The 20,791-nt window shown below is 32.4% G+C and overlaps 1 protein-coding gene across 2 annotated transcripts; it reads right to left on the bottom strand.

The window, feature by feature from the left end:
* Window positions 1-19: 19 nt before the first annotated feature.
* On the bottom strand, window positions 20-20,287 carry LOC126771929 (probable ribonuclease ZC3H12B). Of its 2 annotated transcripts, none has more exons than XM_050492103.1 (4): window positions 19,900-20,287; window positions 4,492-4,662; window positions 2,840-3,072; window positions 20-2,755 (listed from the first exon to the last, which is right to left on the bottom strand). In XM_050492103.1, exons 1-4 carry the CDS (start codon window positions 20,122-20,124, stop codon window positions 1,657-1,659), a joined length of 1,728 nt encoding a protein of 575 aa, XP_050348060.1. In that variant the 5' UTR covers window positions 20,125-20,287; the 3' UTR covers window positions 20-1,656. The 2 variants fall into 2 exon arrangements, with proteins under 2 accessions (XP_050348060.1, XP_050348061.1); XM_050492104.1 differs by lacking the exon at window positions 19,900-20,287 and adding an exon at window positions 17,324-17,434.
* Window positions 20,288-20,791: the final 504 nt, after the last annotated feature.

A 20,791-nucleotide genomic window follows, 5' to 3' on the forward strand; every position in this document is an offset into this window, starting at 1 on the left:
AAAATTAAAATAAATAGAACAATTTCTAATCAGATACTTTATTCTTAAGACAATCTATTTTATAATGTCATTATAGACACATTTTAGTATTCCTTAATGGAATTTTTCAGTAGTACTTGATAATAATTGTCAGTTGTTGTTAGTATTTTTTACTAGACTATATTTATCATAATATAATTATGAGTACGAAAAATATAATCAAACTTTGTCAGGATCATGTAAAGGTTATTAACTAATTGACAAAATTTGAGTATAAAATAATAACTAAGATAATATTTTATACTTCACATAATTGTAAAAATAAAAATTATATGAAGTATAAACAAGCAGATAAAATTTATCTTACATTTGATGCATTGCATTTAAGGTTTTTTAACAGTTCAATTTAATAAAAATCAAACAACAAATAGTGTATATATAACTACATAATATGATATTATTTCACATCTGACCAACAGGAATGACTCGCACAAATCAATTATATTAATCAATTTGGACATTACCATTAGGTTCATTTCAGATGTTGCAAAAACAGGGATATGGAAAATTCATTATTCCATATTCTATTTTCATTTAAAATATAAAAATATTGTTTACTTAACTCTAAATAAAAAAGCTATATTATTAATAAACTATCAGATATTTAACCTTTTACTTGGTACACAGTACCAAATATAATTATACCATCACAAAATTAATATTATTGCAATCCAAAAAACAACCTACCTAGTATATTTTCCTAATTTAACACTACTTTTAGAATTTACGTTAGTATCATATCACACTCGATATCTTTATTACTTGAGAATTAATTATTTAATTAAATCAGCAATGATAAGTTTCTAGTCAAATTTTCTATTAAATTAATCATGGATGGATTGAAATCCATAAAAATTTTTATCTATGGAAATAACCTAAAATACCTTTTTCATATAGATGGTTAAAACAAGGTAAAAAAAATTAGTCAAAACTTTAAAACAAGAAAATATATAATGTTTTTAAAGTTATATTTCTACAAAATGAAAAGCAAATTAATTTATTCAATTATTATATGTTTTTGTTATTAGTCAGTTAAGCTGTTATAAAGGGTAAGTCTGTAAATATTTTTAGAACTGTTTATTTGTACATCTTTAAATCTATGCTTAGTCAATAATTAAATAAGGACGTACACTTCGCAGAAGCGCTTATCCATTACACTGAATTTACAGAGTTAAATGCCTTATCCGACCTTATTTTTAGTAGAACCAAGCAAAGCTTTCGCAAAAAGGTCTTATATTCTTCTCCTAACCTCATTTATATTCATTTAAAAGGATATAAAGATTTCATTATTCAAATCTAAGGCTTTGATTATTTTTTCAATTAACATTATTTATTACTTTATGTTAGAATTAATTATGAGGTTACGATATCGATTTTCTTTTAATGTGTGCTAATAGCGTGTTGGCTCAAATATTCTTCTTATAAGAAATAGGAACAATCGGCATCGCTACCGATTTATTTCCTCGTTTACCCGCCTTTTCGACCTTGCGAATTTAAAATCTCAATTTCAAAAAGAAATCGAGAATAATTCTTAGATCAGATAAAGATGAAAATAGGATGCAAAATATTTACAAGCAACATTTCTCAAAACATCAAATGTTGTGTAAGGAGTGTCAATCAATGGTTTGGACGCGGTAACGTCGCCTCGCTCGGTCTGTATCTATCTAAAATTATCGCACACATTTTTTGGGGGTCCGTTTCTTCCGGGTAATTGGACATCGCCTCGGCTACTTGTGCTTCGGGGAATATGCCTGCTAAGTGAAAGTGCATTCTTCGTCTCGCCTCCCAATGCTGCAGGGCGCCCTCCGACGCGCAAGGAGACAAAGACACTGCCGCCATCTGCGGGGCCAAGGCCGCAGCCGCGCCGACGGGAGCCGACGACATCCGAGCGGCCGACGCATGAAGTCTGGGGTCGCACGCCGGGTTGAGCGTGAGCTGTCGGGCCAGCTTGCGGTGCGGGTTGGGGTCGGGGGGAGGCTGCGAGGGTCCGGGTACTTGCGCTCTGTCGAAGTGCGTCACCAGCGAGGAGTCTGCTAGTCTCGGAGTGGCGGAATGTGCCCTCGCCAACGGCTTCTTTGTGTCTGTGGGTCGTCCGCTGGGAGGAAGACTTAGCGTATGCAGATCGCGTGCCTTGCGAGCGGCCCGCTCCGACAGTTTCTCTGCTACCGATTTGTGTGGTCGTCCCGCACGCTCCGGGTGATGGAATTTACATTTATTTCCGTAAGTGCATTTTCGACCGTATGGACATGCGGGGGGCGGATCGGCACGGGACGGCGGCGCGCGTAGGAAAGCGTCCAGCGTGGGGCCCGACCGACCGAGCGGATCGTCGGGCGGCATAAACCTATCGTTAACAAAGGAGAACATCAAGAGCCTTTCCTCGACGACTTTTCGAAACTCCGGGCTCTCGGCGGCCAGGTCCCTATAGTTGTCGTTGGAGACGACTATACCGTCCGTTTCAGCTGCTAGTTTTAAAATGTATCGGTCATCGTAACATATGAGACGTTTGCCTCCGAGGAGACGACTGGGCGTGTAGACGAGAACACGATTACGTTCGAGTCGCTCGAGAGCGTCACGGTCGGCCACGGGGTTGTCTGGCCGCGACGCTTCCTTTCGCCATTTCGGCACAAAAACTGTGATTTCTTTGTGACCTCGTGCACGAAACCAGTCGACACATATTTCTATTCCTCGACAGGAAAACACTTCTTTGTTTCCATGGCTGTAATAAGACATAAATTCAATATTATCGTTTGTCTCCCATAATTCTGAAATATTAATCATTTAAAACAAATTTATTAATTACCTCATGGCGACGTTGCTTCCGTCAATTACTATGTGTCGTAAGGGTGCCCGTTCAAACGGCGGGTCGGGCTCTGTTGGCGGTGGTGGAGAAGGCATTCGAGGCGGTCTTTTCGAAGCGAGCTTGATAAGTTCCGCCAGCAACTCATTGCGAGGCGGGTCTGGCCCTAATCGCTGTAACGCCGTCCGAGCGAGTCGTTCAGAGTAACCCAGCTTTACGGCAAACTCGATCTTAGCCTTAAAAAAAAAATTCATTTTAACCAATACACAATCTAAATGTTTTAAGGTTCTCAAGTGATTTGATTTTTATCAGTAGTTTTCGGAGATGTCCCATTTCTCATAGTCCATACGTTACTAAAATTCTAACATCCGCAATATTAGAATTATATTATATTTATAATTATATTATACATATAACCACAGCTCTCAAACAATACAACGTATGTCTACATGTAAGACAAGACGCAGATTTCATTTAGTACAACGTTCCATACCATCCATTAATCTAATTTGAATGAAATATTTCTGAAGCAAAGAGTTTTTAGCATCGGTGACGTGAACTGACGTAAACGCTCTTTATTGTAAACAAAGTAGGTATATTTAAAACGTAACTTATCATATATAATTATGTGATATTATTTAGCCTAAGATTTCATATTTCGATGCTCAAATATTCTATCGAGTTATTGTTGGCAAGTTAAAACTGTTTAACTACTGATTAAGAACCGCGTAATACACCTGTCTACGTAAAACTTAGATGTTCAATAGGTTAATTATACGTCGGTTTTAATTTAGAGTCAAGATTATCATTTATACTCAATATATGCGCGGTACAAGAAATGTTTCAAGTCTTACCTGTAATATAAAATGATCAATTTTTTTGTATATAATTTTTATTCGTGTATTTCGGAAACGGCTCTAACGATTGGACTCAAATTTTGTGTGTTAACAAGGTTCCGCTTTTTAAGTTTATATATAAACGTGTATTTTCAACAAAACGCAATTTTTCACACACAACAATAAAATGTGATTAATAAATAGAGCCGAGCGCGCTTGGTACCAGGTACATACTAAACATACACACAGATATAAATAATAAAATCCGAGGTCCTGAGAACAAAAAGAATTAACAAAATTGACGTAAAAAAGAACTTCAATCAATCATTACTTTCAGATAACTATTCATTTTTTTATAAATATTGACGGCAATAAATCATTAAAGTGTAGCGATTAATTCCATACATTTAATAACTTGACTAATCACAGATATTGCTGGTCATAAAATTACTTATCAAATATCACATGTTATGCGCTTAAACGACAATTAAGTCTAAACGTCCCATACATTTTAAAGATAATAGAGACCGATTTATAACTGAAATTACGAAAATTAAACTAATTTATCTTAGCATTAGTAAGTAGTTATATGATACTGCTTTACTTTTAGATTACTTAAGCGATTAGAACGATAATTTATAATATATCAATTAGGGGAATTCAAATAAATCCTACTAAAAGCTAAAGTTCTTTCTTCTGTAATATTAAAATCATTTTCACTTAAATTTGATCGGGAAATGACCCAAACGAACTAAAGAGTTTTCAAATAAATTCTAAATAAAGATCCAAAACAGACTGTGTTATGAAATTCATAGTTACCTGATTCGGCGGAGGTGGTGCGTGGGTGACATACTCCGCGAACTCCGCAGCGAGAGTGTCGGATGGTGTGCGCGAAGCAGTGCGGTGTCCTCCGTCATCGTCGCACTCAGAATCGTAGCTCGAGTCCTCTCCGCGCTCCCCTGCCCATCCCAGTGATGACTCCACATATTTCTACAAAAAGAAAACAAAGATAAGATGCGTGTTACAAACATTATAAATAGGAGTTCAGCATGCGATTTTCTTCCTGTGAGATTTTGGGAATTTCGTAAGTGGGACCCAAGAAACATGTAATCAGTTATTTTAAAGTCAAAACATTGAAATAGTGTTCCGCGTGAAGCGAAAACAGAGACAGTTAGAACAGAGTAGACCTCATTTTCGAAGTCCATAATAATTATTAACTCAATATTAAAATGAATAATTACAAATATTATCATCTTCAAATATAAGTACCTATGGTTGATCCGAGTTAATAAGCACATTATATAATTTATAGATATATGATCATACATGGTTTAGATATTTATTTACTTTTTAGTAGATTTTTTACTAGATTTTATATTAGCAATCTCCTCCTGCTATTGGTGTGATAATCTGAGGACTTCAAACATGGAATAGCGATCATATCAAATACGTTTGACATTCTACAGATGAAGAGTATCAGGATCACCTTCAAAATTTTGCAGTCCGAATAGAAAAAAATAAATTTGCTTTAGATATAGGTACCTAGGAGAAATTATGGATTATTATAATAATAATATCATACGATTTACGACGCAAGGGCGGAGCAGTAATGTTTAACGTGTGTGAAACCGCGTAGAGTAGCTAGTACTACTACTTTAATGATATTCGATTTTTTTTTAATTTAAGGCTCACATATGGCCAGTATTATCACAACCACACTTCAACCAATATTAATTATGTTACGTTCCTTTTAAACAATAGGACACTATTTTCCATCATTTAATTATACATATATTTTTATTAACTGATTAATTTATTCTGACTAACATATGTATTTTTTATATTAAGCATTAGTTATTACGTTTTTTTAAATATTTAATTAAAAGCATTTGACACGAGAACTGAATGCACTGCGCAACTTATTTCGACACATGCATTTATTTCAAAACATGTTAATATACGTGTCATAATAAATTTAATATTACGAATAAAAAACTCGTGACCTAACATGTTGTAAACATTATAAGAATGCCATTTATGGCATCATTTCCCAAAATCGCTATCACTCTGGATAACAGTTATTTTAATATCTACTTATCAGAAGTAAGCGTTGTCAAAAAATTAGAAATAGTGTCTAACTTAACACATTTGAAATCATAGTTCAACACATTCATAATCCATTATTATGCCTCAGCCTTGTACATTACAAACGAACGCTTTAAATTTGAGACCCCGGATCTATTATGAATACGTATTTTCGGTAGATCAAAGAGCAATAATTTGCAATTAAAATAAAACTATTAATAGTTAATACCTGTATTTTTTCTCAAATATGAAGTTAAATTTTCCATCAAATAGATGCACTTTACGAAGAGGTTTCTTCAAGACCAAAAAAACGACTGAAATGTCATTGAATAATATTATGAAGAAGTGGGTTTTGTTTGTTTTATCCGGATTTACGGAACAAATTCGCTTAATATGGAAATTTAATATACGGTATATTAAAAGATAATTAAATAAACGCATGGGGAAATTAATTGGACGTGCGAATTACACTACCTGCGTATACGTCTGTCTCGATTCGAAATAAATTGTATTAAGACATTTGTTTATATCTTATTTTATAAAACATATAATATGTAAATATTTAATTTTACCCGAGAGGAGTAAAACCCGGATATAAGATAGTACCCGGATATATGATAGTTAGTTTTCCAACTATTCTTTATGTTGTAAGCACTAAGCACATTTAGTGCTGTTAAAGCGGCGCCAGCGCAGGACAGGGTCATGAGGGCGTCGAAGCGGATCTACGGATGATCATTGACCTTTACCGCGTGCGCAAATCCTGAGCATACCGGTTGTAATTCATTATTCACGCGAACATCAAAACGCACCCACAACGAAACGTCATCTAAAAACATTTAACAACTGTCAAAATCGATACGTTTCACTTTTCCAAAGTCTAAAACCAGTTACCGTTTTAACTAAAATGAAACTAAATTCGTTTCTTAGTCACGGCTACATCCGCGTTGGGGTTGGCTTATTCCACTTGGCCGTCTTTTGGATCTAAATTCTGATCGCAGATTACGTTACTGTAGCCGAGTTAGTGTCCCATGTTGCAACGAATAACTACTCGACTTTATAAAATATCGACGTACAGCATTCCTTAAGCGTTCAAGATATATTAGGTATGTATACCGAACCGGTAGACCTCATTATTTACAAATTACAATCTTAATGTTGAAATAATTCAATTATTCATATCATAAATTCAAATCATTCACAAAAACGAGTGTATAATCATAAATACTTCAAAGATAAATGATATAAGCGATTGTTTATAAATATTAATATAATGCGCAAGTATCCCCGATGAGGCCACACACTAAGAGGTTTCTACACTAATCTCGTACGCTGAAATGCTGCAGAAATAGTGTTAACTTATCACTTAAAGAACATTCGAAGCAGGTTTTTAAACTGGTTGCATTTACATAAGTTTACATAAAATCATATTGTTACTACCGTTCATTAGTCCTTTGATATTTACATTCAAGAAGGTAAAATGACATCGTCATCACTAAAGGTGGACCAGGTATCTATTACGAGCAATGCATATATTTATATTTCAATGACTTCAACTTTTAGGCATGTTATGTTCTCTTAGTACTTACTTACGGTTTCGAGATTACTACACATTGATAACTTATAAAAACCATTTACAAGGAATTCGCTATTATTATTACAGAAAACATTAAAGACTCGTAATACACACGATTTTAATCTGTTTAATATAGTTTTATTGCTATTTTATAATTTTCATAAAGTATGAAACAGATTTAGGTGGTTTTTGTGCGGCTTACATCCAAACATTGTACACGGAAGTCGTCCGCCTAGCGCGAAGCCGGATGCAACTTTCTAAAAAAAATATGGTTCGCGAGAAACACCGCTACGTCTCAAGATAAAAATATTATCCCGCTATTTATGAAAAAAAAACCATTTAGTTATTCATTTTGCGTAATCATATTATTAACAAAATCAGTTACGAAATAGGTACTTCAGTTTCATAAATAAAATAGATACTCAAAAAGTAAATGAAGTACTTAATTTATGAATACATCACAGAACACCTACTTTGTACTTAGATAGGTTCAATGGTGTAGTATACATAGGCTATATGCTCATACTATTCTGAATAAATATACCCTATGTCTATATAAATCACATTATACATAAAACCATCACAATAATTGAGCCTCGTATCGATACCACATTTTTTTTACAATTTACGAGTTGAGCCGTTAAACTTATCGATCGAACCACTTGAAAGTATCAAAACAATAATTATTTTATTGGTTTACTTTAGCTGCCCTGTAAATTTTAAATGACATAACATATATACTTGATTAATTCAAATTTATATGAACCTGTTATATAAACACCTACATTATATGTACTTATATTATCAAGAACGCTAAATGGTCTTTTTTTATATAAGCATCACCATTAAAACAAATACAGCTGACAATTTCCTCGTGCTTGATAAATGTTTAGAATAAAATAAAAAACCCACCGGATTCTCCCGCTTTAGCTTCGGTCGTATACACACGACTTATCGTATTTGTTTACGTTTTTTCCTGTTTGGACTTTGCTCCTACGTAAGAAACGGGCTGGCTACTATTTATGCTGCATGAAATCTTAGAAACAACAAGGTCGGATATATAATAGCTTCGCGGTATCTATTATATTGAAATACTACCGCTTACAAGGAATTCATTTTGATCGGATATTAATAATAAATTAAGTTAAATGAACTTAATACTTATTACTTTGTGAGTCTAAACCGATTATTGCAGTTTCAAATCTTATTATTGCGAGGGAAAACGTGAAGAAACCTGCATATTGTGTCGGTTAAAGCCAAATGTGTGAGTAGGTCGCAGCACATCGGTGGGACATTTACAGGCCGTTTCTTATAGTATATTTTAATCATTTAGTTAATATCTTAAGTTGTTAAAATTTTATATTCATAATAGAGCACTAACACGATTCGCTTCTAAGTGTGCATAATAATATACTAGAACAAAGATTGTAAATTAGTCTGTAATACAATCGAGATCATTTAGAATTTGATATTTCCGACAATTCATATGACATCAAGTCTTGTTCAGTATCTAAGGTAAGCATAAATTATATTAGTTTATAAGCATTTATAGCGTTGATAAAATAAAAAACAAGCCTTGGCAGCAATTGACAAAAAGCCGCTGTGCCATAACAATTAAGCGCCTTGATTTCTTCGCGACCCAGTTAATTTTCGAGGCCAGACACATAATTTAGGATACAAGCTGTTGTGCAATGCTACATGCACATATTAAGAACTAATTTTTAAATGAATTAATTTATTAATTAATTCATTCAAAAAATATTTCTAATCTAACACATATAATATGTGATCAGATTTCATTGGAAATTCTTATATTCAATAAATCCGATGAATATAAAGAATATATATATATATAAAGAAATGATAATAAGATTGTATAAAAAAAGTTAAAGATTGTAATAAATTTAATAGAAATAGATATAAAACTATGACTGGGATTTCAAGGAAATAAACACACATTTCGCATTTATAGTTCGCAAAAAAAACACAAAACAATAAAACGTCCAATAACAATAACGAATAACAAATGAAATCGAAGAAAATATTTTTATTTAAATAGACTTTTACAAGTACTTCGGTTCCGAATGTGTATTCTACCAAGAATATACAGCAAGAAAGTTAGTAGTTACTCATTTAAAAATATATACAAATTTGTTTCAATTCCATAAAAATAGTTAATTTCTACACGAGATCCAGCAATGGTTCAATCCATGCATTTTTGTCATATATTTTCTAAAACAGAGTAATAGATTTAATAATAAAATTATTTTTAATTGGGTTTAAATTACAAGCCTGCTTGACGGCAGCTAAAGTAGAGACTGGAATTTTATTAAAAATGCGTATACTCAACCTGATTAAATAAACGATTTATTAGCTTTATTAAGACCGAAGATCGGGGTTATTATTTTATTTATATTTCATTAAATGTATGTTATATATTTTTTATAAGAATTAATATTGTTACAAGTAATATATCGTGATGCAACTGTTATAATACCGGTTTTCTTAATGTCTGAGAAAAACTAGCAAATTAATTATAAATAGTCCCTATGGTTCTTGTTTGAAGAATAAAAATCGTTCCTGAAACATCTGCTTTTCCCCATATAGGGAATAACACTATGAAAATATCTACAATAAAAGATTCTAGCGGTTACGATATCAGTCAGATAAGTAATTTTTGCTTATGGCATTAAACGCATTGCTTGCATTGCGTCTCATATCAACGAATACATTTGTTTATGATTATTGAATCTCATAACTAGTTACTATGTATAAAATACATCTTATCTTCAAATTGTCACAACTATATTAGCAATAAACAAACAAATGATTAAGTTTAAGAGATTGCAAATATATAGCACTGATCTAGTGACATAAATGTTTACGTGCGTAATCAAACTAATAGAAATGAGAGGTTATCAAAAACACGTCATACTATCCTAGTGACGAACGTCTGTAATTATTATTGTCATTTTATTGTCAATAGGCACATTATACAAGTATCATTTGTGGTCGAATTTTTATGATTGAAATTCGACATTTTTTTTTCTTTGCACATCAATTTTTACCTTCCTAATGAATTAAATGATATAATTTCTTTCCTTTTATATTTAAAAATAGTAAAAAAAATTTGCTCCATTAATATATTTATAGATGACCTGTTTCGATTTATTTTAATAGCTTTTATTTTACTTTTAAATTATATTCTCATTAATCCGGATATTCATCACATTTTCGTTAAATATTTTAGTATGTCGTGTCTAAAAATAACTCTGACAATAAATTTCAATAAAGTTTATAGCATATCAAGGTAATACTTCGAGTTATCAACAACGAGTAACAGTGCATTTTAATCGCAACTTAATACGCGCTGTCTTTGACAAACAAAGTCATAAATCTGTATATTGATTACATATCGGATACAATTAGTTCCGTTTACTACTGGAGAAATTCTATCGCGCGTTTGTCGAAGAGATAACAGCGTCCAATCGGATAGGAGTACGCGGGCTACGTCGGCTCATGCGATGTGTCGTCACCTCCAAACAGGATGCGAGCACGCGACATACTTTGTACACAACATACGCAAGTCGGCACACATAACCGCCATGCGCTCTTTTGTTTTCATATCTATATGTATTCAATGCTAATGTTAGATGCTTTAATATTATAATTGATGAGGTTAGCGAGATTATAACATCTTTTTATACATTTCTTAGTATTGATTACAAAGCGACGTGCTGACTCGAATTTGAATTCTACGTCTCCATTCGTTATGAAATTTGAACATTCGAGTATCTTTACTCTTGTTAAATGGTATAGTTCCAGGAAGTATACCTAGTTATCTACTTACCTGCTACATCTTTGTAAACTTATATCAGCATTTCAAAGTTAAACGATTGTTGTTGTTGAAAATTTTAAGCTTCAGATAATACGTAAAAGCCTTGTCGAGCTCAATTGTTACTACTTAATAGTTCTGGGAAGAGTATCATTAACGCTTGGACTATTGATTGTTAAAGTCGATTTATTTATTGATGTATACATTTTAGTTAACATTTGTAACTGCAAACTCTTTGGTATACCAACTGTTATATTTATCAGATTACTTTCCGGGTACTGATTATAATCTCTACTATTATCTATGTTTAAAGCATCTTGTCAAGGTTTTAACCTTTGTTTCAGAATCCTGGTGGCTTACAAGTACACAATAAATTAAAAAAGTGTGTTAAACTATCCTTTGTAATATTATAAGGAAATGTTAAGATGATTGATATCATAAATCAAATACTAATACTCTCCGGGAAACCCTTATTATCTGTTATTTTATTTCCCGCGACATGCTCTCGACCATGACATTTTTTTATTATTTATTTTACAGTAATCTATACTATATATGTATATAATATACTGCTTTATGAAAGCACAGTTGTGTAATGACTAAAGAGTAGGTAACCAAGTAAAGAATAAGCACACCGTACAATGCCAATTTACTGCCAATCTCATTCCCCAAATTGTTACATTCCATACGCCTCTAAATACATTGGCTAAATGAATATGTAAACTATAGAAGTAGCAAAATAAAAGAGATAGATAGAAATATAAGATAAATTTAATTTAACAATATTTAAAAGGAACACCCTCCCACCTATATATATATATATGCAAAAACGACTCATTGAATAAAACCATTACTTTATTACGAACTTGTAGTCGCTCGTATTAGAAGGTGAGGGGTATTAGATACAAAAGCCTATGTCAGTCCACGGGAGTTTAAGCTCGCTTTATACCAAATTTTATCAAAATCGATTCAATGGTTTAAACAGTTATTATTGCAATTATAATATGAGTACAGATAACGTCTTTACAACCCTCATTGGCAATATTACGTACTCAATAGAGGTGGAGCAGGCCATCAAAAAACAGCCTTCACACATCATTAAGATACAACATGTTCAAATTTACGACCATGTCCAATTATCTTTTAAGGATCTAAAATATCAAATCAATAATCGCACAACTCATTCTGCTCCGTGAGGATTACTAGCATGAATAATTATTGATTTTACGACATATTATCATTTATTCAGTACTGGTGGTAGGGCTTTGTGCAAGCCCGTCTGGGTAGGTACCACCCACTCATCAGATATTCTACCGCAAAACAGCAATACTTGATATTGTTGTGTTCCGGTTTGAAGGGTGAGTGAGCCAGTGTAATTACAGGCACAAGGGACATAAAATCTTAGTTCCCAAGGTTGGTGGCGCATTGGCTATAAGCGATGGTTGACATTTCTTACAATGCCAATGTCTAAGGGCGTTTGGTGACCACTTACCATCAGGTGGCCCATATGCTCGTCCGCCTTCCTATTCTATAAAAAAAAAAATTTCATTCAATTTTGCTTTCATGTATACTTGCATAAAATAGTTAAAATGCAACGTCATTTCTAATTTATTGTTGGTGAAAATTTGTTAATTTTTATGTTTATTTATTTTATAAGTACATATTTTATGTACTTTATATTCTATATATAAGAAGATGAATAATTTTAATAAAAATAATTTTTAAACTATAAATTTAAAGCACATTAAAAATATGGGTTTAATATTGATATATAAAAAAACCCTTTTTTTATATATCAATGGGTTAAAACGATTAAAGCATAAAAAAAATAAAAAATAAAACGTTAATTACTATTTTGTGAATATTATTATAATCATAATTAATTAGTGAAATCATTACATAACAAGAATAATTTAAGAAGATTATCTAAATTTTCACTACGAAATTTCAAATAATAAATTTTCTATGTTATTTAAGTTTTTTGTAATATATAATACTCAACCATGTAGTAAATTAATAAAACTGTAACGGGATCATGATTTTATATAACTAATAACATAAATGTCAATTTGTATGTTTGGATACTCAGTCATTATAAGATTTACCCCCCAAATGTCTAACGGACGCAATAGAAAGTTGCTATTAAAGTACATAATATATTAATAAATGTATACGACAGGTAAACGTTACGTTATTATTATTTAACCCTTTATTACTTTATCCATGTTCAAATGGAATAGATTGGAATCAGAATCAAGAAGTCGCTACCTACTATGTATGAGAGTAACGTTAAGGGTCTCAATTAGAAAGTTACGTTATTTAGACAGACTCTCTTTGATCTACTAGCTAGTTTACAAGTATGCAAATCCCGATTCTTGGGTTCAAATAAAAAAAATTAGATGCAAATGAGATATTAGAAGCAGTCTAGAAACGAGAATTCGTATTCGAGAAGCAAATGAAGTCGTTGGTCCAATGGTTCTGCACTCAAAATCTTTCGGGTCTTGTAGGATATCCTTCACGTATGATTAAGAGTGTAAGGCAATAGATGAAACACATTTGTGCATTATAATATTTCCTGTGAAGTTAGCTATTCTTTGAGATTAACCATATCGCTCAAACCGCTTTGGGCAAAGTAACAGCTAGCATGAAGTGATTTGATTATCGTGCTAGGTAATTATAAGTTATTAAAAATAAACTATTGTCATGACACGAAGACTTTAGGACGAGTTTTACTGTAATTCTGTATAGTAAAATACCATATTCTAAATCAACATATATAACATATTTAATAAAGTCTGATTTAAATATGATTTATTTTATATATTTTATTATTGTGGTTTGATGTAAGTGATGTACATATGTGGTTTGATGTAGATGTACGGAGATCGGGCAATAAAAAATATTGGGGATTTTCTGTCAGAAAATTCTCAGTAGCATCCCGGAATCTGGAAGTTGGAAGTGTGTACACTCCCGTGCCTCGAAAAGCACGTAAAACCGTTGGTCCTGCGCCTGAACTTTTTCCGGTCGTGTCGGAATGCCGTCCCATTGGATTATGAGAGTGTGCACTATAATACCTCCTGCGACGGTGGCTAATCTCTCTTGAGATTGGCCGCAGTGGCCGAAATCGATCCGGTGGCGGTCATTATTATTATTTTAGGTATCGTATCCTAATAAAAAATCAATGAAAATCAAATCCTTATTTCTATATTTAAATTTTTGCGTTATTATCAGCCATTATTTTACACCGTTCAAATACCTTTGATCCGCAGTTTACTCAAAATTCAAATTTATTTATTCTATACCCAATCATTACGCTTAATTATTGACTGTAAAACTAAAACAACTACAGGTTCGTAAAAGAAAATATGACCAAACCTGAAGAAAATCGGTGAAAGAAACTCGGCAGGTACATAAAATTGGAATATTACTTTCTAGGGACAATTTCTCGGTGGTAATACAATAATTATTGCTACCTTGTAGGCTAAGTACTTCCGGCGCAGCGCCTGAACTTGATGAGAATAGCCGTCGTGGCCTACATACTGTCAGGACCTCATCATAATAAGTATAAAAGTACTCTCGTATATATGTTAATATTTTATTTATATATTATATTAATTTTGTTTAATTATCATAAATTAAGTAAAGTTACAGCCTATATAATATCCCACGAATGGGCTGAGGCCTCCTCTAATATTGAATAAAGATTTTGACGATTTGAAGATTTTGACTTTAACTTTCTCCGTTTGAGAAGCTTATTCCACCACGCTGCTACAATGCGGATTGATGGAATACACGTGTGACAGATTCCCATTCAATACATAGAGGTTTTTTCATATAAATCTCAGGTCAATTATAAACACAAATTAAGCACATGGAAATTCAGTGGTGCTTACCTGGGTTTTAAGCCACAATCTTCGGTTAAGATGCAGGCTTTCTAACCACTGAGCCATCTCTTTATAATTATCATATCAATACAAATTTATTTTGCCTAAACACTGAAAGAGATTTGTATTCGTTTGAAGACAATTTCTAACCAATCTCTTTTCAAGTTATAATAAACCACATCTGTATAAATATTTGTTACATCAGAGTCAGAGCGTTCCATATTATCCGATACGATTTCGGTGTAACATTCCGATATACGATATACAGAAACAACGATAATTCAAAACAAAAATACTTTTATCTTCAATAAAAATCGTTCCGATTTCATAATTTAAATAACATTTGAAAAAACTTCTTGAACGTTGATTTAAGACATTTTCTTCTGAGAGACTGCGTGTTTCGTGCTTTATCGACTTCGTATCCTAAACCTTGATTGTATGTTATCGTGTAATATCGTACATAATATCGTATCGGTGATTATGAAAACGCTCTTAAAATGGTACCGGATACACCTAATACGTTCCAACAAACATTAGAAGGTTGCCGCACCACTATTTATTTAACCAGACGTTTACTCATTTGCATGTATTCACTTGGTATAAAAAATGCTTTGCCAGTCACAAATAATAAGATAAAATGTAATTCATAAGCCAATTGATTCATATGGCCTTACGAAAAAACTATTAATAATAACTATTAACTACTAGCTTTCTCAAAAACATGATTGAAGCTCTAAATGTGATACTGATGTACCATTTCTACAATTATACAGTTTACTACTGAACTAACTTCAAAGCTTTTAAATGGTTCGTTTACATATTCATAAGTACGTTTTCGATTTGAAATTGCCTATTAGTGAGAGAAAATGACGTATCCGGTTGTATCGGGTACTCGATTATTCTACCCAACTTTGTTTATATACAAGCTTAATGCAATCACTTTCTAGGGGAAATGTTCTATGTATGTAAGAAAAAAACCTAACTTTTTAATTTTATCAATTATTCATGGAACTATATTTTAAATATATAATATAAGCAGTATCATACAAAACATAGTATACAGGACAATTCTCAGACGTCAAAAATAATTGATGATTAAAATCCGTAATCATAACCGACGAAAAAAATACATTCTCTTGTATGACCTATTTGGACTTAGAGATAAAACTATGCTCAAGTTATACATGCGATTTAAATCCGTAGTCGGATGTCGTGGATAACGAGTGAATATAAATTACTAGAGCTCACTGTGGTCAAGTGAAAGTCTGCAATAATATACAAGTTCCGTCCAACTGTCGCAGGTAGGTGAGGCATCGAGCCAGATCGAGATAGATTTATATACCATCAATTGTAACCATCTACAAAAATATCAAGATAAAAATAACATACGGAAAATATTGGAGTAAAATCGACAATTTAAATTCTCAAGCGTATATTGAAATAATAGTTTAAGTTGCCATTTCGTTACATATCCGGCTTTCATTTCGGAAAGTGGATAAAATTCAGTAGCGACTCTTGTGTAACTTAATGCTTGGACTAAGCTATAAAAGATTAATTTCATGGTTGGCTCACAATGACGCGTCAATTATATTGTTTTACGGACTATTCTTGTGTTCTATTTTTCATTGTACATTTCATAGATACGTACTGTAGATTATTTTTGAAAACAAATATCAGCAGCGAAGTAATATAATGAATTAAATTTGACTGATCACGTTTGAAAGATTTGAAACGAGACAAAATAGTTGAGAAAACTTTTTCCTTTATTATAAAAATAGCGAGAGAATGACATAACGTTATCTCGCAATCATATTACGTGATAAAATTATTTATATTGACATGGCACCTTTTGTATGGATGTGATTTTCCACTTTTTAGTGGATATTGTGTTGTTTATAACTTTGAAATTCGTCAGACACTATGTTCTTTTACGCTTTGCACTCAGTTGTATCTTACGCTCTACATAACAGCTTGCTTACCAAAACATGTATCCAGTTTTATATAATGTAAGAATGTAAAATAATGAACACCTTACGTGCTTATCAATATTTACACAATGTCGATGTTAATTAGCATACCTAGATGACGTTAACGAACCGGCTCTACTTCCGGGATCGTTATTCGTGAGATCGTGAATGAACATCATTACATTGCGAAGTTGCGTACATCGGTTTGTGAAACTCGCGCTACTCAGAATATCTGTGACGTGAAATTTGTTAAGTACAGGCGCTTAGGAGGGATAAGACGTTAGACGTCGCTAGACTACGCGCTCACCTGGGAGTTGTCAATCGCGTACATAATAAATACGAATTAGTGTGCGCACACGTCGCATGGCATGACGCGCGAGTGCGAGCGCGGCGTGTTTCGCGGCAAGACTAGCGAGTGTAGCGACTAGCGAGTATCGAGCGACGGCGGGCGCATACGCACACCTCCACGCATGGGCCCGCTGAGTGAAGGGGAAGCGGGGCACACGAGATCCGGGTTGCGACTCGCGGCCTGCGCGCCCACTGCAGCGGGCGGCCCCCAAGCAAACCGCGCACTGTTGACCTCTGTCACTCACACAAATACAGCTGTCGCTCATCCAACTTTAATCATGTCAAATCCGGAAATAACGAATACCACGAAAATTTAAGACTCATCAATCATTTGGACTCATACCTTATTTATCAGCTGTTTTGTCTTTATTTAATTTACACATTGATACAATTTATTTTAAATAAAGTAGACACTTGACACATAACTAACTCAAATTATAAACTATAATAGGAAATGAGCAGAAACTTATTTTTTTTTACTTTTGTCAATATACTTTATAAAATGACACAGCCATCATCAAAATCTTAACTTAAATAAAATAACCTATAGATAATACCTCAGTAACATTGAACACAAATGAGTTATCTATGTATCAAGAAAAATTGATGAAAAAATAAATGCTAATGCTATTGATTACACATTTATACATTTATCCATATGTATATAAACGGTAGGATTAGCACAATATTATTTTATTCTATATTTAGACCATTATTGTTACTATTATCACCATACAGGATATTTTGATAAATACATAAGATAAAAACAGGAAGGCCTGCACTGTGTATTAGCAGTAGGTATAGCGCAAATTAATGATCGATTTTTAAGAAATTGACTTAATTTTAAATTACAAATTGCTGTTTTTTTACAATTCTCATTCTACTAACCGTACCGTACAGTAATAGCATGTGAATGTCCCACTGCTGGGGTAAAGGCCTCCTCTGCCTTTTTTGGGGAGACGGTTTGTAGCTTATTCCACCACGCTGCTCCAGTGCAGCTTGGTGGAATACCCATGTGGCAGAATTTCAGTGAAATTAGACACATGCAGGTTTCCTTACAATGTTTTCCTTCAATGTAAAGAATGAGATGAATTATAATCATAAATTAAGCACATGAAAATTCAGTGGTGCTTGCCCAGTTTTGAACCCACAATCATCGGTTAAGATTCACATGTTCTTATCGCTGGGCCGTCTTGGCATAGTAGCATCTATTAAGTACAGCACTTGCCAAAACTATAATAATGCCTCCCTCTGATTGTATATATGTATTTGATTGATATGTAAAACAGCTTTCTTAGTCCACAACTACTACTTTTTTTTTTTTTTTTATAGAATAGGAAGGCGGACGAGCATATGGGCCACCTGATGGTAAGTGGTCACCAACGCTCTTAGACATTGGCATTGTAAGAAATGTCAACCATCGCTTACATATCCAATGCGCCACCGACCTTGGGAACTAAGATTTTATGTCCCTTGTGCCTGTAATTACACTGGCTCACTCACCCTTCAAACCGGAACACAACAATATCAAGTATTCCTGTTTTGCGGTAGAATATCTGATGAGTGGGGGGTACCTACCCAGACGAGCTTGCACAAAGCCCTACCACCAGTGACACTTACTTGACAAAAAGTTAAAAAAAAAATAACCAAACTTCAAAAATGATAGTATATAATATAAAAATTCATTGGGAAAATTATAAGTATGTACAACTAGACAACAAAATTCTATTTAGAGTTTCTAGGAATCCCTCGATGAGTATTGAACTCATAAACTATTGTTGTTATTATTCAGTATTATAATTTATAAATACTACATTATAATTATTTTCATTATTGATAAAATACATTTATTAAATTGGTAAGTGATACATTGATGAATATTGTTTGGTTTTGGCACTGAATTCAGTAGTTAATATTTAACATTAACAAAAATTATTGATGATGAAAAATTATATGATGATGAAAAATTGCTTGAGTATTTATAACTCAGCAATCACAATGATTTACTTCCAAGATTACTATATTTTTAAGTATAAATAAAAGTCATATTTTTCAAATACTTGTATAACATTAAATAAAAAAAATAGAAACTAAAATTAGGTGATAATTAAGTGATACAAGAAAAACTAGAAATCTTACAAGTGATATAATATATAAAATATATTATTATCAATACATAAAATAAAATATAAAATACGGCATGTTTTTGCTTTAAATTTGTAATGTGTATTTTGTTCTTTTTATTTTAATTTTGTATTTTATAAAAATGTGTGTACATAAATATTAATTTTAATTATAAGAAAAATAATTTAAATCAATACGAAATTATTATTTATATATTAAATAAAGATGTCAATATTACTAAACTTTGTTTATACAATCATTCATTATTTTTAATAAATTTTATGTGGTTAGGGTATAGAAACAATGTGTGCTTATAGTAATGTAAATGTTAACAAGGCGGAATTTGTAATTTATTTATATTAATTTACTAATAATTAGTAATAGTTATTATTACTTGTTTTTAGACTATACCTGTATTCTGTCGACAAGTTCTCTCGGGTTGAAGTTACCATCCACAGGGCTTAAATTAAATATAATTTTAAAACACACAAACTCTGGTTTCACTTTTGTACTTCCTAATTTCTTTTCAGAAAGCGTAACATAGTAAAAAGTTTCCACTAAATTAAGATATTTGCTATAAAATTCGTTTAGACATGAGCGAGGAACTGATATAAACAGATCCGTTTCGTTTGACATTATTTGATAAACGATGCGATCGAAATCACGCACTATAACCGCAGTATAATTGCATAATTCATATCAAAACAAATTCTTAGTTCTTAATTGCAACATATCTATCACAATCCTCAGAAGTCAAAATTCACGTTTGACGTTTCTTAGTTCCGAAATCTAAACAGAGTAGGTATTGTGGTCTGCCACCAAACTTATGACTTATTCTGACTTTTGCTATCTTAGCTAAGGTTAGAACATACTGGCGACTTTTCCTGTCAAACTACTACGTATAACCATAAATTACAATATTCTTTATTATCTGTAATAAGTTAAATGTTAATATTTTCAATTAAACTTTTTAGCTTTTATTTGATATTTTGCTCTTTTACATAATACTATGTTAAAAGAATGAATTATGATAACATATGAAGAGTTTTCTACCATTGAGATAGAGTAGGGCTGCGGCCTACCATACCAAATTTTAATTAGGAAGATGTAAATTAAAAAAAATATTTTTTTTGTACTAAAATAATCTTTACACGATTATAATAACATATGTGAATAAATTATGATTATATCATGTAAACTTTTTTTTATAAGCAAATCAATTTGGATGCTCTCGTATAATTCTTGCTCCGTCAGAGTTTTGACTGTGACGTCACATCGCCGGCTCGTTATTGCGGGCGACACT

The sequence above is a fragment of the Nymphalis io genome, chromosome 11, assembly GCF_905147045.1.
Source record: "Nymphalis io chromosome 11, ilAglIoxx1.1, whole genome shotgun sequence".
Taxonomy (NCBI): domain Eukaryota; kingdom Metazoa; phylum Arthropoda; class Insecta; order Lepidoptera; family Nymphalidae; genus Nymphalis; species Nymphalis io.